This window comes from Chlamydotis macqueenii, chromosome 9, assembly GCF_036417535.1.
Source record: "Chlamydotis macqueenii isolate bChlMac1 chromosome 9, bChlMac1.mat, whole genome shotgun sequence".
In the NCBI taxonomy this organism is placed as follows: domain Eukaryota; kingdom Metazoa; phylum Chordata; class Aves; order Otidiformes; family Otididae; genus Chlamydotis; species Chlamydotis macqueenii.
The window spans coordinates 14109321-14129019 of record NC_141564.1 but is presented as its reverse complement, the minus strand read 5'-3'; the positions used below and the strand labels follow the sequence as shown (position 1 = coordinate 14129019).

The 19699-nt window shown below is 36.6% G+C and overlaps 1 protein-coding gene across 3 annotated transcripts in view; it reads right to left on the bottom strand.

The window, feature by feature from the left end:
- Positions 1 to 19699, bottom strand: part of ATP13A3 (ATPase 13A3) — a 61959-nt gene that overhangs the window by 5330 nt on the left and 36930 nt on the right. The window contains exons 13-33 of one of the 3 annotated variants that reach the window (XM_086754329.1): positions 17945 to 18102; positions 17088 to 17276; positions 16083 to 16144; positions 15346 to 15496; positions 14759 to 14875; positions 13671 to 13688; positions 13427 to 13580; positions 13220 to 13340; positions 11888 to 12012; positions 10800 to 10978; positions 10212 to 10334; positions 10049 to 10128; positions 9372 to 9414; positions 9165 to 9274; positions 8217 to 8313; positions 7284 to 7356; positions 6253 to 6430; positions 5389 to 5576; positions 4852 to 4940; positions 4579 to 4659; positions 578 to 667 (exon numbers count right to left, since the gene is read on the bottom strand). In XM_086754329.1, coding sequence (XP_086610455.1) covers positions 578 to 667; positions 4579 to 4659; positions 4852 to 4940; positions 5389 to 5576; positions 6253 to 6430; positions 7284 to 7356; positions 8217 to 8313; positions 9165 to 9274; positions 9372 to 9414; positions 10049 to 10128; positions 10212 to 10334; positions 10800 to 10978; positions 11888 to 12012; positions 13220 to 13340; positions 13427 to 13580; positions 13671 to 13688; positions 14759 to 14875; positions 15346 to 15496; positions 16083 to 16144; positions 17088 to 17276; positions 17945 to 18102 — 2426 coding nt within the window. The remainder of the gene's footprint in view (positions 1 to 577; positions 668 to 4578; positions 4660 to 4851; positions 4941 to 5388; positions 5577 to 6252; positions 6431 to 7283; positions 7357 to 8216; positions 8314 to 9164; positions 9275 to 9371; positions 9415 to 10048; positions 10129 to 10211; positions 10335 to 10799; positions 10979 to 11887; positions 12013 to 13219; positions 13341 to 13426; positions 13581 to 13670; positions 13689 to 14758; positions 14876 to 15345; positions 15497 to 16082; positions 16145 to 17087; positions 17277 to 17944; positions 18103 to 19699) is intronic. The other 2 variants (XM_086754331.1, XM_086754330.1) reach the window with 2 other exon arrangements.

Genomic DNA, 19699 nt, shown 5'->3' with positions numbered 1-19699 from the left:
GTATTAATGACAGAGAGGCAGGCCAGACCAAGATTCATGGTCACCTGAAAATCACAAGCTAAATTTTTGAGTCTCCTAAACCATCTGAAGAAGTAATAACATCATATTTTCATTTACCATTTTATTTCATTTATACATACCACAAGTTACTGCTCTCACAGACAATGTTCTAAAACACTAAACCAAATTAATTTAATACAGAACTAGATTAGACCCAGCATCAGCAATTCTGCTTCCAAGCAAATCAAGACGTTCCCAGTCCTAGCATGCTAACTTGTGACAATGCAAATAAAATTTGCTAATGTGCAAACCAAAAATAAAGTGAGAAAAGTCTTAAAAGCAATCCTCTGGGTTTGCTTCACAGTTCTTGGATACAGAGCTAAATTTTTTAAGCGTCAACAAGGAGAAAAACATAAAACCAGAAGCTTTTCCTTTTAGTGAATTCAAGTTACAGAAATCTAATTTAAACAGTCTTAAGCTTAAGAGAAGGCAACAGACACTTATAGATCATTAAAAAGACAGAACTGAATTAATCAACATGCACTCAAATGATGACAGCAAAATACTAGTCTCCAACCTGAGGCGGCTGGGGTATGGTGAGGCGATACTCTCCTTGTTTGTCTCGATTGAACACAACCTTCCAAAGGATCATATCAAGGAGGACATTCTGTGAGACATTGCAGTGAGTGGGAAGAATTAAAGAAACTAATGATCATTTGTTGTTAGTGTGCATATTACAAATAAAACCTGAAATAGTGTGTTAGGCATAACTAATTCAGTGCCAGGCAAAACAGAGTTTACGTTATTTGTCTGTACTTAAGTGAGAAACATTTTTGTTCTTAAAGTGTTCACATGAGATTGAAGAATATGAACATGTACTTTAAGCTACAGCATCAATGACCAAAACTGCATAGTCTGATACAGGTAAAAAATTATAAATATATATTCTTAATGTGTTTCAATACTCTGAAAAAAAAAAAAAACAACAAACTAACAAAAAAAAAACCAAACAAAAAAACCTGTGAAGCACCACAGACATGAGTGCTTACAGCAGTTTCCTTTCACACCATCTTTAATGTTGTAGTGTACTTCACCCTGGAGCTACACTTTTTTCATAGTTTGTTTTAAACCAGTGACATTCCCAGAAAACCTTCAATGGGGTGGCAAAGCTGAGCTACTGGCAGGAAGTCTGAAGGAACTCTGTAGGAGCCATTCCCGATTTTGGAAAAGAGGGCAGAAGTTGAACAGTACGTTCAGTACATCCGGCTGTTCTCCTATGGCTGTGTGGGTGGACTTGAGAGCCTTGAACAAGCAGAGCAACACAGGTGTGAACCTGTGTCTTCAATGGCCTTCAGCCTACAACTCTGATCTTTGGACAGGTTCCATTTCTAACATCTGAGTAACATCTGCCATTGAGAAGGGGGAGCTGATTAGTCAGACTTTTATAATAGATTTTACAATGCTTAGGATTTTATAATATACGAGAATTGTACAGTGCTTTTATAAAGCATTTGCCAACAAATCTTCAGCTTGTTAGATGTTCATTTTTTAAGCTAGTCTGGTTTAAGTATGTCTATATCAGACACTGGGGTAAAGAGGAACATCTGCTAGGATCTGCCTTTGTTGTGCAGTATTTTCTATCATCTGGCAGAAAGAATATGCGTGCTTTGTGAATCTAGTCTGGCACCCACATGGAAGGAGCAAAAGCTCTACACAGCACTTCAGAAAGCATGTTTGGGACAGCTACATTCAGAAATCATTCCTGTTGGAGAAGCAATTGAGAAACTGCATGAGTATAGTGTGACACAAGTGTCAATGTGGCAAGTGTGACAAAAGACAGATCAAATCCCTCGTGAATCTCATCATTTTGAGACACTCAAAGAGGAAATTACTGAGGAATTAGTCTCAGCAGAACAAACTATAGGTGTTATACCTACGGAGGATCTTGTTAAAAGAAATAAGGAGATGTCACCAGCATCTTTTCCAACCTACTCAGAACATGACCTGTGGTACTCAGTAACTCTGTAGTGAAAAGTGCAGTGAGCAGAAAATCCAGCCAAGTACACCAGAACAGATGGGCAGTGAGCTATACCGGGAGCGAAGGAATGAAATAGCCTGTGATTTCTACATAACGCATTGGAGCCAAGGAGATGGCCCCATATAAAAATGCTTCAGAAAGCCTAGAGTAATACTGCTGGAATTGGACAAATACCGTTCAAAAGGTGGGACAAAAGCAGGCTGAAGTTATGGAAGGTTAAGTGTGTATGGTAAAACAAGGTTTGGGATATGATGATCACTAGACAATGCTTCTGTTGGACACCTGCTGTGCAATAAAACAATTTATATCTAAACAAAGCATTCAACCAATAGTGAAAGTGGAAGAAATATATTTTAAGTGAAAGCAGAATGTCCCAAACAATTAATGTCAAGATGATGAAATTCTAGAATTACTTCTATTCCACTATATTCCAGATAAATATGAAAGTCTGGTTAAAAGGAACGTGACAAGTCATCCTACCAGTTTTGGTAATGGCAATTAAAGTGACTAAAGTGTTGAAAGATGCTAACTCAAACCTGCATGGATAAAAGAGCAGGGGGAGGTTTGAAATACTAAGCGAAATGCAAATGCTATACAGTAATTATACTGCTTAGGTTATGCTTACTAGAAACTCAGACATTTACAGATTGCTGTGGCAACCAACAAGGCCCAGGAGTGGAACCTTATGAAGGTTTAAGTCAGAGGAGAACAATTTGTCCTCGAGAGGCACATGCTGCTACGTGGACTGACACACTGTACAGACTTTCTACTAGAGCCCTCATGCTTCCAGAACAGAAAAATCACCAGATTGTATAAAAGTTAGAAAGATCACCTGAAGAACAAAGTAATTTTTCAGCAGAAGGTAAGTTTATGTCTCTCATTAACGTTTATCATTTGACTGAAAACTGTAACCACCATCACCAGTTTACACTTCATGTGTCAACACAAAGCTCAATTCCAATGAATAAACTTAGTGCTCCTAAGAAGCTGATTTCCCAGAGGTGGCAATAAAAACCTCAAAATTGACTAGAAAAAGTAAACAGGAAAAGTATTTCTATCTATCTAGGAGGTTTGTTTTAAATTTATCAGAAGACAAGAAAGCCACGACTCTGCAGCATCAGAATAACTATTTTGTTTCAGTAGCAAAGACAACAATAAACAGAAAATTTAACTTTTAACAAATAAAAAAGGAGGCAAAAAAAAGAAAACTATTAAGACTTTAGTAGTACAAAAAAATGAAAGCATTAAAGAGCATAAAGGAAAACATCACAAGCACTGTTAGAGTAAACACAAGACAATGTAAGAAAGGCACAGGATCTTTAGGAAAGGATAAACTTGTTAACAACAAGACAAAGGCCAAAAAAAAATTAGTGTCTACTGTCATGTTTTGGAAAAGACAAGTTATCACCTATCACGTGAAAACACTGAAAAACTTGTTCCAACAGGCAGCAACATAACAGCGTATATTGGAAGTTCTACTTGGAACAACACTTTGAACACAAAGCCTTGATCATTTTGATTAAAGTATCTAAAAAGCCTTTGGTTGATTTTATTTTCACTAAGTCGCAAATAAAAGAGAAAAAAAACTAGTCAACTGGAAAGAATATTAATGCCGTAGTAATTTTCAATGTCCAAAATGGTGTGATCCAAGCCAACATTATGCTGGTTACCTTGATAGCAATCCCTCACACAGTAATGGAAATACTGACTAGAAGATGCAGCAAGTGTTATACAGTAAAAACAGATAATTGCAGCGTGCAAGCACTAGATAATGTTGAAAGGCTTCTTCATCTTGCAGAAAAAAACCAAACAACTAATGACTGCAACCAAAACCGAAATGTATTCAGGCTGGAAATAAGGCATCAATTTAACAGGGAGAAGAACTAACCACAGGAATAAGTGACTGGCTTTGAATCCAGATGCCTTCTGGAAGATGTATCTGTCAAACTGATTCTTGGAAACAACATGGGGTACCTGGATGAAAGGTAGCACATGTTTCTGCCCACATTAACTCTGGAATTACAGCAGAAGAGCTCAATATCCAGAGTGACTGACTTTGCACAGGCTCAGGGCTGCAAAAATCAGACCTGCATGAACATTTCTACTTCTGGACTTGGATCAGATTAGATGAACAAGTTCTATAGATCTGTATTATTCTGAACAATAAGCTATGTGTATGACCCAGTTGAATGAAGATGGGTTCCCGTAAGGGTTTTATATAGTTCCTATGTTACGCTATTCTGAACCGAATTAACACAGCAAATAAATATGGAGAGTATTGTCCTATGAAATAGTTGAAATATTATAAGTCTTTCAACTTCCCTCCCCTTTTTTTAAATAATAAATAAGGTTTTAAAATTATGCTTTTAACACAGAAAATCTAGTCTACAAGAACATTTTTAGGAATACAAACTTAAAAAGAAAACAGCTGGCCACTTACAGTGGCATGCTGTCAAGAGAGCTTCTCAACAAGAGAGAAACTTGTACCCTGAAAAAACCCCACTTAACAGATAAGCATTTTTTCCACTTTCATTTCTTACCTCGGTCAGCACAGATGCAACTGCATTGACAATAACAATGATGAGAATTCTTAGGCGCCATTCATACGGCACACAGACAAGCTGCGAGAAGAAGTTGCCAGAGGTTAGCAACACACATATGAAGTAAACACACATTCAAAACAAGCTCAGTTTAAAATTCTCCCTTCCCCCCACCAGAGGTGCGAAGTTAAAGCTCTACAGGGGTCAAGCTTGCCTAAAAGGCAACCAGTTACCCCAGGAAGTACAGACACCTGCGTATCTGCTGAATCTTACCTCAAGAAATGTGTCAATAGGTTCAACAGGATGCAACATGATGAAAAATACGAAGACATAAAGAACTATCACAGATATAACAAACAGAACTGTAAAAGAAGAAAAAATATTTTAATCAGCTCATCTCACACTCAGAGCTTTAGGCAGTTTTTCCACATATCATGGGTGCATTACTCCCTGGAAATAACCTCTTTTCTCCCTCTAAACCCTTTCCAGGAAGATTTTGGCAATACAAGTTGTGCTGACAGCCATAAAGAGACAGAAGGCCAGACAAAATTTCTCACTGGCTCATGTGGAGCTAAAACATATAAACTTCTACAAACAAAGCAAACTGTTAACACAAATTTCTCCACACAGTTTAATACTTCCCTGTTTCTATCTCTGATTATCAGAGCATAATTGTACCATGTTCTCCCAGCAGAGAGAACTTCCGTTGTGCTGAAGAGGCAGAACAGAATGGTAATCAGGACATGGATGAATAAGCGCACAGTCACTTGGACTTTCACTTGGAAGTGTATATAGTAACAAAGGACTTACAATTTTTGTAGCACGGTTGCCTAAAGGGCTTTCCTTTAGAAAAGACAATTGCCACTATGAGGTACTGAAAACTGGATATAAAAAATAAAGTTGTGTTCTCATAATTTTTAATGTTATGTTCATCATGAAGAGTCTCATTCCCATAGTGTGCAGAGCTGGTGTTCATAGCATCCAACACATTACATGCACTGCAACAGAAAAAACCCATTGAACTCAGGTTAAGGAGAAGACACAAACATGGTCTTATTAACAAAAGTAACGTCAGAATAAATTGCTACAGTAGTAAAAAGGTTTATCCTTAAAAACAGATTACAGGTATTAAGAAGTAACTCAAAACTGCTATAGGAAGGCAGCAATTTTTATGAATTCTGAGCTTTGAGTTCTTTTATGCTTCCAGCTTTTAAGTCCACTACATGAACTGTTTAGAAACAGAAGCAGATACACTTTGAAGACAGGGATTGCAACCTAAAAAAAAAAAAAAAAAAAAAAGCACACTAAAACACTTACTCATTTTCACAAATATGAATTTGATTTATTGGAACTCTAACAGGAAAACAAAGATTTATAATACAGAAGAGTTAAAATTGGTCTGAAACATTAATTTAAAATTTTGATCTCAACTATCCCAAAGCTGAGGAATCTTCAGACCCTACAGTGTGCCTCTGGCCTAGTTTTGCATTTCAGCCACTGGGTAACTCCTACTTATCAGTGTGCTTTTCACCAAAAAATCAGCAGACAAAAAGCTGTAAATACAGAAGCTGTATTTACAAAGTCCCCAAAGGGGGTCAATAAAGAAGAGAGCAACTATTGCCTACAGCTTTCCAGTCATCAGCGTATCCCGCATGGAGCCACTGAAACACTTACTCAGATTCCGCTGTCCAAGGCTCATACCAGGACTGCTGTTTGACCCAAAAAAACCCGAAGATTTGGAAAGCAAAGCAGATGGTGATCTGAGACAAAACGGAACACAGAAGTGGACCTGAGATAAGACCTGATGGAGGCCTTTGCGCAACAAGCTCCTTCCAAGCAGGGTTCAGACTCACTGCAAAGAAAGAAAAATAAATTACACGTTACAGCATTATGGTTTTCCAGAGTTACCCTGTTTACATTCTGTGGAGTTAGAATGGTTTACTCATGACATCACTTTAAAAATTAGTCCAGAATTGCAAGCATAAAACCACCTTGAAAAGATTATAACACACTAGAATAATGCCACAGTGCCTTCTACAGGCTGGTTACTCCCAGCAGCACAGGATAGCAGGGGACAACAATAGAAGCCATGAGACTTAAGGAATTAGCAGTGTCTGGCCAAATTCCCTTTGTCTGGCACAAGGACTTACAGCTCATCTCCTCAGTTTTGGTCTGCCGTTGCTTCAAAGAATCAGTTTCTATTAAACTTGAAAATGGAATTCTACTGTTAACCAATAACTGAGTGCTAGGTTCCTATGTGGAATCAAACCCTTCACTAGATAATAGTTTTAGAGTGTAGACTTTGTGGCCAGAAGTTCAACTAAAAACATAAGATATCAAAACATTTCAGAAGATTATATTGGAACAACTCCTGTTTTAATTCCAAAAACAGTTTCTTCATGTCAGTAGAGATCTATGACTTCCTGTATGTGGCTGAACTACGACAGTTCACAGTACTGTGAAGAACTACTTTTCTAAGATCAAGCCCACAACCCACTTTTTGTATGAGGACATTTCATAAACTTCAGATTAATCTAATGCAGTATACACTGGTTTGTATTTTTTAATGCAAATACTGTAGAAGTTGTAGCATCTTAATTGTATGTCACCGTGCTTACTCCAGAGAACATGTAATTAAAAGAAAATCTGACCAAGCAAAAACTGCTTCCTAGAAGCCAGGAGGGGTAATTCAGCACAATACTTACTTGTGAAGACAACTACCAAGATGATTGCCAAATCAATGAAGAGAAACTGGAAATCTCCCAGATTGCTCAGGATCTAGACAGAAATCACAACTGAAACATCAGTAATTTCTTCACACAAGAAACATCTTACAGTGACACTCCTGTGGCATTATTTCTTTAAATTTCACTCTATAAACATTACAGACAGTCTCTTGTCAAACTGTCTTCTTTTATCTGCAGGAGTCATGAGTACTCTACAATTCACAGATCAATTCCTGAAGTATCAAGGTATGAAACAATTTCAGTTTCAAGATGCATAAGCTATTTGTAATTTGTTTATAATCAAACTTGTATTACCAAATCTTACAAACCAATGAAATAAAAGCTTAGGCCCACAGTTCTCTAAACACCATAACCTTACTATGTTGTCAAAATTTCCACCTTAAAGGTCCTTTAATACTTTGCATGTTTAACTTACTCAGAATACAAATTAAAATACAGGATTTCTACCACATGCCACATTGTGAATCCAATCATATTGACAGGATAATCCACTTTTCTTTTTCCCCTCCCCTTTACTCAATATTTGCAAGCTGTTGTCTTTCAATCCTTACATAAAAGTAGTGCATTGCATTTTAGATAAAGTTAGGCTATTTTAAAATGCTGATAGGTTTTAAATAATGTAAAATAGTAACTTTTTTCAATTTATATGCTTATTTAGACTTCCCATTGTGGAGACTTTCTATTCATAGCATTAGCTATTGTCTTTTTAAAATAGATACTACCACATTTTTCAAACAGTTAATATAAGAGACAAAATATCCTAACAATGCTTCTAGTTCAAAGATAGTTTTTAGAACACAGGTGTTGTGTACTCAAAGAGACTTGCAACAATTTATATTAAATAATCTCTGAATTACATTGACTATGCTTAAGCACTTAGGGAATACTTACAGAATATAGCAGAGTAACACTGATGTACTGGATAATGCTGTACAATGCCATGAACTTAAATACACAGAAGGAAGTTATTAAAGCAGCACGGCCTTCCCTGTCAGAACAAAAGCAATCATGTAACTAGAAAGCTTTCTGTGCAAGCAGTTAAATTCTGCTGAGCAAAACATTAGCTGCAATTAAACACATCAGCAAATCCTTTAGAGGGACACTAGGCTGAAGACATACAGAGAAAAAGAGGTCCAAATGGCAGACTTTCAAGTACATCGAAGTTACGAGCATGCCTTCTGAACTGAGGCACCACCTTACTTCAGCATTCTTTGGACATTACGTGGTTTTCCAACGGAGGTTTTAAAATGAAGGTCTGCTTGCAAAAGCATCTACAAAGCACTAGTTTACTACATGGATTGTGTGAACACGCAGTCAGCCACAAAGCTGCTGACTTCAGAAATGTTTCTGATTACACATTGCTTCACTAGTTCCACAAAGACTTAATTAGATTCTCCTCTGGCTGACCTTTATCCAGAATTATTATCTAAACTTCTAATTCTAGAATAAAAAAAATTGGTCAAATCCTACTTAGAAAATTTGTTTTCTACTTTGTATGGTGCAGAGCAGTTATCTGAAGAATTTTACTGCTTATAATTACACACAGCCTTTATGGAAACTAGCATACTCACTGAGATAGCAAATTAAACATTAATGTGTAGGAGCTCGCTCACACTCTAAAAAACTAACTTTATATGGACAAAAGGGTTTATAACAAAATACTAAATCATGCTATGACAAGGCTTTGCTCAGAGTACCTTCAGTAAAGAAACTGAACTACTAAAAATGTATGACTTGTTCTGTAACTCAAAGCGGCCTCCAACAGCACAAAACATGTACCAACACAGGGTATGCAAAATGAGTGACACTGACACATAAGTTCACAGTAAGTGGCATTACCTGATCAGCTTTGGCACGCAGGAAATACTAGGTGTCCTGGAAGTGAACGGTGACGCCACAGAAGCCTCAAGTTCAGACAAAGATATACCACCATGTGCCCTCTTTAGCGCCTGCCAGGTAACATTGAAAGAGAGGATATTTTGAAACTTGCTTTCAGGTGTAAAATTTAACTGAACAGTTCTCTATGGAAAACAAAAATATACTTACGCCACAGTCATTTGCTCCATCTCCACACATGCCCACATAGTAACTACAAAAACCAAACAGATGTCAGGATTCTCAGCCATTCCCTAATCATAGTCCATTTAGCTTATTTAATTAAATACTTCTATATTATTTGACTTATCCTGGGTTTACATAATAAAGAGTTATCATTAACGCTGAAAGCAGTTACTGTTCCCATTATAGATATAAGGAAGTAGACAGAAAAGTAACATGACTTCGCCAGGTCAATCCAACCAAAAATGGCGATCAGCTCTCTATCACTCCAAGGTGGTCTGAAGCGTCTTTGCTCTAGGCAGAGACTTTTGCAGTATTTTGTATAGCTGCACGGCCTGACACCAACAGACAACATATTGACCATATGTGAACTGAAGTCATCCCATTATTACTTCTTTAATACACAGAAGACATTGGATGGATTTGTTTATTAAGCCAAGCAATCAGATTTATAAAATGTTAGTCAGTTTAACTTTCACAACTAGCCAGCAGATGGTACTACTCTCACTCCTGCTCAGCTAACAGGCTAGGTTACCAACTCAAGGAAGTTGCATTAGCCCAGTCTTTTTCATTTGGCAAAACAGCTAGCAACATATACAATTTGTTCTTCTATCACACCAAACACTATCAACCCTCCTGTTTTCTATGCTTAAGCAAATACTTACTCTACATTTTGTAAAGCTTCCACCAGCTGAGTTTTCTGATCAGGTGCCATGCGAGCAAACACAGTGCCATGTAACACAAGCTGGAAGAAAGAAGATTTCTTAATGCCCGCAGGACAAAGTCTGTTCATCATCAAAAGTGCCCATACTCAAGTAAAACGCTCACCTTGGGTACCAGGTCCTGAAAATGCTCCAAAATCACTGCAAATGACTTTCCATTCATTGCAAAATGATATTTGGTCATCTGGAGATCCTCAAGGCTTTCATGGACCAATTTAACTGGAATATCCTATCACAAGTAGTTTAATACTCTAGCTGTAGTGTATCGACACAGACACCTTGTAATTTCAAGCTAATACTCAGACAGGTATTCCAAGAGATCCCACATTAGAGGAGGTTTCTAAGAATGCTACTTGAAAGAAAACCTCATACAATGAAAACACTTATTTAGTAACAAGAAAACATGGTTTAATATTTCAACTACAAGCAGCTAGAGCAATCTTAACAGACTGAAATGTGGAAAAAAGTCTGCTGCACAACTAAAATGTCAAATGTCGTATCACAGCTGAAAAACTAGCTCCCTCAGCTGTTTTACAGCTTTGGTATTTTAAGATCTGAAAGTTAACTAGCACATCAATTTTGATTTGACACTTAATAGCAGATTTGCTACTTAACTGAATAAGATAAAAAGAAAGAAACTAACCAGTAAAACTAACTGCTGACACACTAAGGGGCATAACAATGCTCATATTACCTCTGAGTTTATGGCTGGTGATGAACTAGTGCATTTTGCAAGGGTATCTGCATAATGCCAGTTGATCCTGGCAGCCTGGCCATCCTTTGGAGGTAGTGCTTCAGCAATAATAACCTTATCCTGAGGTAGAATCATTCCACAGTCTCTGGCCACTGAGATAGCGGTTAACATGTTATCCCCTGTTAAACAATTGCATTTAAAAAGGCTTCAGTTAGAAAAGGATCAGTATAATACACTGATATTCCACATACAAGAAAAGCTAACAAAGGCAGTTTTAAACAGGAGGACAATTGCCTATTGTACCAGCGACAACCTTAGGGTAAACCAAGTCTACAGACAAAATTTAAAGCCTAACCTGTTAAAACTCTCCCCTGCACTAGCATCACTAGAAACTTTGTATGCTTCTTTCAGCTGTAAAAATCTCTTATTGACCAAATCTTAGTATATATTGGAAATCAGGCAGAAAACACATGGCCATTTAAAATACAGTCACAGACCATGCCAACACTGAGTTGCATTGCCAGCTTATCAAAACATTATTCCAAAGTTGCAATACCTACGATTTAAAAAGCAAACACATGTATTGCATAGAAAATACTGAGCACAGATCCCTAACCCACTTATGGGAACATAAGAAGTTATTCTTACAAAAAAAAAAAAAAATCCAGTACAAAGTGACTTATAATATAATCCAAAATGGTAGGGACCCTCAGGAGGTCATCTAGTCCAACCTCCTGCTCCAAGCATAAGATCATAGGTCTTCCAAATCAGACTAGGTGAAAGTCCTGGTCTAAGGTTTTTCATCCTTCTATTCAGTATAAAGTAACTTGTGGATGGAGCTAGGGAGAGGACATTACGAAGTAGAATTAATCCCCATACTGGTTTCTGATCTCTGACTTGCCAAAGCAACTTTCACCCAAAAAGAAACATTGGTGTCTGAATATTCTCACAATAGTTTATAAACTTCTCTCTTGATACAGTGTAATCTCAGCCTATTGACACTAAAATTTTACTTCATACACTATAATTAAAGTAAGATTAAAAGAGGTGGATTTTTATCTTTTGAGTATGAATATTTACATGCTAACCTGTAACCATGACTGTGCGAATGTTGGCTTTATGCAAATCTTCAAGTACAGCAGGGGTTTCTTGCTTTAGCTTGTTTTGCATTATAATTAACCCCATAAAATCCATGTTGTTTTCAATAGCATCTCTGTAGGAAAGGAGGCAAGGAAGAGAACGTTTGAAGAATAATTACAATTATTAGATGTAGCTTAAAGAGTTTGATTTTCTGTTCAAAGTAAAGGGAAATATTTATTTTTAACCATTAAAAGAATTTGCTTTATAAAAAGTGACCTGAGAGACACCATCACTCATTTATACTTATTTCCCCTGTTTTAGTTGAAAATCAGTATGAGAAAGTTGTTTCCTCTCAAGCATACTTTTTAGTTTCTTCCATGATAACTCTCTTGAGAATATCATTTCTTCCAGAAAAAGGTTATGGCTAGAAAAAAATGCTCTGAAGTTAACTGCATTCACAGTTAAATTTTAAGATTTGTTTAGAATGCACATCTCAAGTTTCCAAATTAGCTGAATCTTAACATACAAGCTACCAAATTATGTTACCAAGACTGGTAAGACAAATAGACATTAGTTAATTAAGTAAAGCAACTAATGAACTTTGTTTTACATGAAAGTCAGTGTATTTATAGGTCTTGGGTATTTTACTGCTACTGTGGATTTTCATGCCTGGAATTGGAAAATCTTTTCTTTGTTTTGTACTGTTGTGCAAAAAGTTCATCCTGTACACAGAGCCGATATAAAGGAACAGAGTTAAAGCTGGCATTTTCATAGTTATGCTACACTTTCAAACACTACGGAAAAGACATCGTTATCCTCAAAACTAGGACCTGTTGAAAAGTAGTTAACAGGAAATAACACTCTTTGAACAAAGAGGCCTTTCTACCTTCCAAACCTTTCTGACAAGCTTTTCAATGAGAAAATGGAGATGTTGCCTATAGCACATGAAGAAACTAAATCAAACATGTACAGGGGGGTTTGCACTATATGCCATTACCTTTAAGAGACACAGATAATAGAAGTATGTGCAAGTGACAAAGAAATCGGATGAGGGTTTTCTGCCGCATTAGCATAAATTAAACAATTTTAAAATACTACTACAGTTCATTTCAAGCTTAAAGATCGAAATTCACATTACTGCAGAAAAAACTTTCTCATCTTAAATTTCTATGTATAGTCCAGGGTACAAATAAAGAATGCACAAAACTACATATGTCAAGACAGAAGAAAGCTAAAGAGCAGTAGTAATTTATTTTAACTAAAATAAGTATTACATATTTAAACCACAGCATGCAGATTTTAAAGCCGGTTACTTATTAGAAAAGTGAAGTCACTCTTACCTATTAATAGTCTGGACTTTGTGCCATGTAAGCTTAGACTCCAGTTTTCTGTGAGCAAGAGCAATAACTCGGAAGCCCTGCTTAGTGTATTCTTCCAGGACACACTCAAAGTCAGCAGGAACTTTAAAGAGGTCAAGTTTAGAGTTATTAAAATTATTCACATTGCAGCTGAGCTACACAAGAAAGAAAAATAGTTTATTCCTTTACCTGTTTCCTGCTTACACAAGCTGGCAATCACTTCAGGGGCACCTTTCATGTAAGCATCCATTCTCTTCTCCCCGAGAACTCTTGCTACTACACACATACGTTGCAAAACTGAAGAAAATGGAAACTGGCGCACAATTCCAATTTCATAAGTGGTCTGTGTTATACAGAAAGGAAGGAAGAAAAGGGTTACATCTACGCACATTCTGAAAAAGAGGTACATGCTTAATTGAAAAAGCATACTTACCGAAAGCTCAAACAATTCCTAGAAAAGAATAAAAAAAAAACAAAACAAAACAAATTCATTTACTGGAAATATTATTTTTTAAGTATTTTTTCAGCTACAAACTGTAACAATATAAATCAGTAAATGAATCTACACAATATTCTCAATATAAAGTCCCATTATATCTGTAATGCATCTCATAAAAGCTGAGCATGAATATACTGCATCTGTGTAGTATCCTTTACTTTAAGTGAGACATGGTAGAACTTTAGAACTTGATTTCTTGATTGGAATTCAGAAGATCTTTCACAGTCCAACCTGTGTCCATTTAGCCTACGTAAATTATTAAAGTGCTACAGTATTTCAGCATGAGGCCATGATTACTAAGGATATCCCCCAAAAATATGTACTAAGTTTCAAGAATGTTCATGTATCAACTACTGCACAGTAATTACTGCTGTGCACACACACTGAGTTCGGAACAAAAAACAACAAAAAAAAAACAAAAAAAAAAACCGCTTCTATCCAATGTAGAATAACATTCGTACAGGGAGCCAACCTGCTATATCCTTCCACTAGCCTGCTCTGTGATAATCTGAGTACACAGTCACATGCTTAAATTTCCTCTCCTGTTCAAAAGATACTTCAAAATGTACAGAGAAGAAAATTTTAAATCTGCCAAGTACCTTTCATTTTTAACTAGGCACTTAATTAAAACATATATTGCTAAGGTACAATGGTGGTGAGAATTCTGTACCATGCAGTGACCTTAACTGAAACTGCAAGGCGAGCACACCTAAGCACTTCATTAGCATAATGAGAATTCGCTAATTCTACTAATATTAAAATATGTAGGCTCAAAAAACATTACAGCACTTTATAGCCAGTTCATACAGGTAATAACGCTGGCAATCGGTTTGCTCACCTTGACAGTGACATACACCGAACCACTACAGTTTAAAGATGTCTTCTCTACCTTTGCCATCAAAAAAACACATAGTTCTAAACCTGTTTGAATGGTATCAGCCAGAACCACAGCACACAGTAAAATGTATTTGTTTAACATGAAGAATTACTTTAACTCAAAGAATTGCTTTGAATTTTCATACCATTTCTTGATCTGCTGCTTGTTTGGATTCTGGGAAAAGTTGCTTCGAAGGTCGAACCACTGTTGGCATGATTCGATTATGAAGGGCTGTTTCCTCTTCAGTAGCTTCTTCTAAAATCTGTATTAAAAATAATAAACTAATTTATACATTCATTAACTTTGATTTTCTCACAATGTAATTTTCAGAAAAAAACACAAAACAGCCTTGAAAGTCAGCTCGAGGTACAACAATCTTTCTAAACAACACTTCCTGTGAGAATTAAATGTCTTAACTTAGCAGTAAACTTAAGATCCACTTAGCTACTTCACACGTTTATTGTATGCACTGAAACTTTGCCACACACATCAGAAAACAGTAAATCAGCTCTTCAGATTCTTCCAGTTCGATGAGTTGTTGCACAGAATACATTTTAGGAAACATTTTCATATTTAGACTTCCTTTGACACACAGGCATTTTCAAAAGCCCACCAACTTACAGTTACAGCTTGAAATAGTATATAACGGCTTACATTGTATATAACAGTGCAGGAAATTTCAAATTATTGATCTTAAAAATGTTGCCTCTCTTGAAAAAAGTAGACACTTACCCATCCTATTGCTTCAAACATCTTCAAATCAAGCGGATCCCCAGAAAGTACCCCTTCAATTTTTGTAAGTGAATGACAAGTTGCCATGCAAGCAACAAACTCCGACTTCAGCAAGCTCTCACTGCAAGCCCTCTCTTCCGGCAAAAGGAAACTAAAACAATGAAGTTACAATATACTTAGCACTATAATTATTTATTATGAGCCAATTCAAAACGTTTGTTTAGATTAACAGAGGAAAATTGACTGGACAAGTCTCTTCACTTGTACTTTCACACATCATAGAAAACAGATTAAGACTCTGCTGGAATCTTCAGACACAGTCACAACTTCTGTCTTCTTGAAAAACTCTGTTAATTCACTGTCTAATTTGATTCTTCATACAGAAGCCTCTTATCACTTTATACTTATAAACTCAGTTACCTAAGCTAATTCATTTTAGCAGCCCAAGAAGTCATCACTTAGGAGGACAGGATTAAGGAAACGCTATACTTTAACCGCATTTCTGCGGTATGAACCTAACAAAGTCTCAGACTTTAACAAATTAAATACTACCTCAGTCCTGTAAGAGAGTTATAACTTTCATTTATACCTAAACCATATTTTCAGTTGCATTCTTACAGCTCATTACAGAAATGCAAACATATATGAGCTCTATTAAAATTACTATTCTATTCTGCTGAAGCTGCTAAAGCACAACTAAGGATCATATCTGCTGTCAGCTCTAAGCCTATCCTTACCGAGCATTTTCCACACGTTGAATTCCCCAAAGATCCAAGCCATCCTCAGTAAGTGTGCCAGTCTGCAAAGTAAACCACAGGGCATGGCAAGAAGAAAAAGCCTTCAGAAAGAAGTTATCTTCAGGTAAAGCAATAATTAACAGCTAATTAGCCATATTACACCTGAATATTACATTTGATTTTGTTTTCACTTAAAAATAAAGATTTCGGGACAGAAATACAGTATCTCCCTTGCTTTTTCCTAGTAAATAAGTTCCAACTCTGTTAAATAAGTTTAAAAAAAACCCAAACATTCAAAGCTATCATGTCCTTCCTTGGAGACATGACAAATGAAATAGACCCTTAAAATCCAAAGATGATATTTCAACATCTCTATATTCAGGGGTTGGTGGGCAACAGAAAATATGTACTAAACCCTTAGTACTATTTTCTTACAAACTTAAAGCAGTAAGTAACTGTAATATACTTACAAGATAAATAATAAATTTAGTATGGGTATGTAAGATTTTAGATAAAAATCTAAGGACAAAAAAAAAAATTTTATCTAAGAATTAGCTAAAAGCAAAGGATTCTGGCTAGTGGCATTACTGTCTTTCACTCATGTTTTTGTTAAGGAATAATAAGACAATATGCTGATTTGGCTGTTCATTGAAATAAATGAAAATGATAAACAAGTCTGACCTCAGACTTCAATTTCCCAGAAGCCAGTGTACCACATAAAACTCTTAACAGTCCCCATCTCTCACATTTCTAAGGTGTCAGTAGTAAGTTAGGACTTGGGAGTCTTGAGATAAGAAAGCAGCTCTGTATAATAACTTCTTAGAGCAGACTAAATTAAGTGAGTTAACAGGTGACAAACAGTGAATATCTGGAAGCTATCAGGACAAAAATGATCCACCTTATACAAAAGTAATGAATTTTCTTGCTAGTTGCTAGTCTATACAAATTCCAGTTTATAATCCAATGCCTCTCCAAGTGGCAACATAGTTTCAAAATTCACCTAACCTTATCAAAACACACAAGATTCAGCTGTCCACATATATTTATCCTTTGCGGGCTGATGCAGAAGATGCCAATTTTTTTCAGCCTTCTTTGTGCATAAACAATGCCAGCAGTCATGGCAGCAGGGAGCGCTGGAGGCACTGTGATAGTGATAATGTCAAGAGACTCGATGATGATGGTATGAGCTGGAACCTGCAATAAAGGTCAGGGTTAATGAAGAAGAACTCACTATTTAAAAATTCACTGTCCCACTAAAGCATTACATCACCATTACCAAGAGCAAAATCTACACATTGCTTTCCCCAGTACAGCATGTTCTGGATTGCCCATAAACCTAGCACAATCTTCTCCCATCATCAGCAATCATGATAATCCAGTCCTAAATTATCTACTGCTCGTAACTTCAAGATTTCACTTTTCCCCCTGCAAACAGATTACTTTAAACCAGTGATTGAATAACGTAATTTTTTTTGAGAGAAAAAAGTTACAAGGTTATCAGGTTACCAGTTATCAATTTCTTGGTAAGGATTTTTTGCCTGCAGGATGATTTACATGTGCTGTACCCTATTTCTTCCACCCAGATATCAGATGCTAATCTTACACATAATAAAGATAAAAGCCTAGCAACTGGGTTAGTAGAAATTGAGGTACACTCAAATTTCACTGTAATAAATTCAAATTCTGCTTCTCTGTTGAATTTTGTTCTCGGTAAGTCGGTCTTTCTAGTTCCATTGATGCAAAACAGAGCAAAGAAATTTCCACTTAAAATCCAATTGTTTCTCATAATCTGAAGTATGTTGGAAATTATGATCAATCCTTTACTAAAATAAGGCAGTTTTGGACAATGAATGAAAACATACCTCATTTAAGATGCTATTAACAATTGTGTAAAGAAACCCAATGCCTGCCACCACTACCAGAGACAGGAGAAACAAATAGGCATCTCTGTAGAGTTTAAAATCAGTTGGCTTTGGATATAGTATGGAACGAACAAGCTGCCCTTTAGCAGTACTAAAGCCTAGAAATAAAAAAAAGAGTAAGTTATTAAAAGGATAAACAAGAGCAAAGCTATTAAAATTATTAAAAACCTCAACTAAACCCTTAAGCTACTCATTTCATTAAGACTGTTTCTCAATATACAGTAACAGATGTTTTGCAATATGGTAATTAAGGTGCTCCAAAAATGTACGTGCACACCATCCTAAGTTCTTCTCTCCTAGGGCAAGGACATGCAGCTGATGCAAATGAACCCCTCTTCTACGGCCGCAACACACCCTCTGATGGTTTGGCCTGGAGGGGTTTGTTGTACTGGATTTTTTCCCTCACAGTGCAGAGCTAGTAGGTATATTTATTGGTTGTCTAATTGTGCCAGTCCTTGCAAAAAGAAAATGAAGTTATTCACAGAGTCCAACTTCAAGTACTTAAGTAATGTGTCTCTAAGCTCCCTTGACAGCCAGAAAGAAAGATTTAGAAAAAGAGCCTGCAGTGCATGGAGTCGTCTTTTGGAGAAACCCACCTCTTGACTGCACTTCGACACCTGAGCTAGGAGGCTGGACTTCTAAGGGTCTTTAGAGATAGACAACCAACAGACAGCCCGAGATCCTCCTCGCACCTTTGCCTCAACATGTGAAGAGGCAACACCAGTGCTCAGTTGTGTGTGCCCAAAACATTTTGTATCTGCTTAGACTTCAAAGTCTATTACTATAAACTCAAAAACAATGCCAGGTCTGCTGGCATTAGTGACAGCTCCTTGACAGCTTCTCAGTCTGCAAGCCCTCCCAGCAAAGGCTAAGCCCTCCATGCTGATATTTGGCATACAAGATTCTACCAGAACAAAGCAGCTATTGCATCAGTCTTAAAGAGGATGAGTTCATCACAAGAGGAACAAGGCATGAAGCCTCCAGGCTTTGAATTTGCTACCGCAGAATAAAAATCATGGGCTTGTTCAGAGAAGTTCAGCATGTCAGTATGTACTTGAGTATTTAGACACGAATGCTCTGTAATTCCACAAAACACTCTTGATTTTTTTTTTAATGGTTTTGCAGAAGGTTCTGTCACACCAGAGTAAAACAATAAATGAAAACCTCATGTGGTGTCTTGAGAACACACTGAACATAGAGATAGCTTCAGCGAACATTTCTGTCCCCTAAAAAAATTACCAGTTTTGAATTTGTTACCATTACAGTAGGAGCCACAATGACACAGATACTATCACATCCATGAACTGAGTTTCAGGAGAAAAAAAATGAATACGTTTAGTTAATTGGTATTTTATGTCTATTTCAGCTGCAAAATCAAACATTTCATGTTAAAGGCTTACTCTGAAGAGTACTGTGAGTACAGTCTCAGCAGATCAATCTTATATCCTAATTTATGACAAGATTAAGACCATACATCTTTGCACAGAACCACATGGAGTTCTGCTCTCCTAGAATTCTTTCAAGGACTAAATTTTCTAGTATCTTAAATTTTGTGCCATCTCCCTTCTTCAGATAAAGGAAATTTTACTTGTATCTCACTATGTAAGAATTACTTTAGTTCTTACTATTGGACATCTTAGGAGCGAGAAGCTACAAGTGCTGTGACATCTATCCACTTCTGTGGAGTGGGAAATT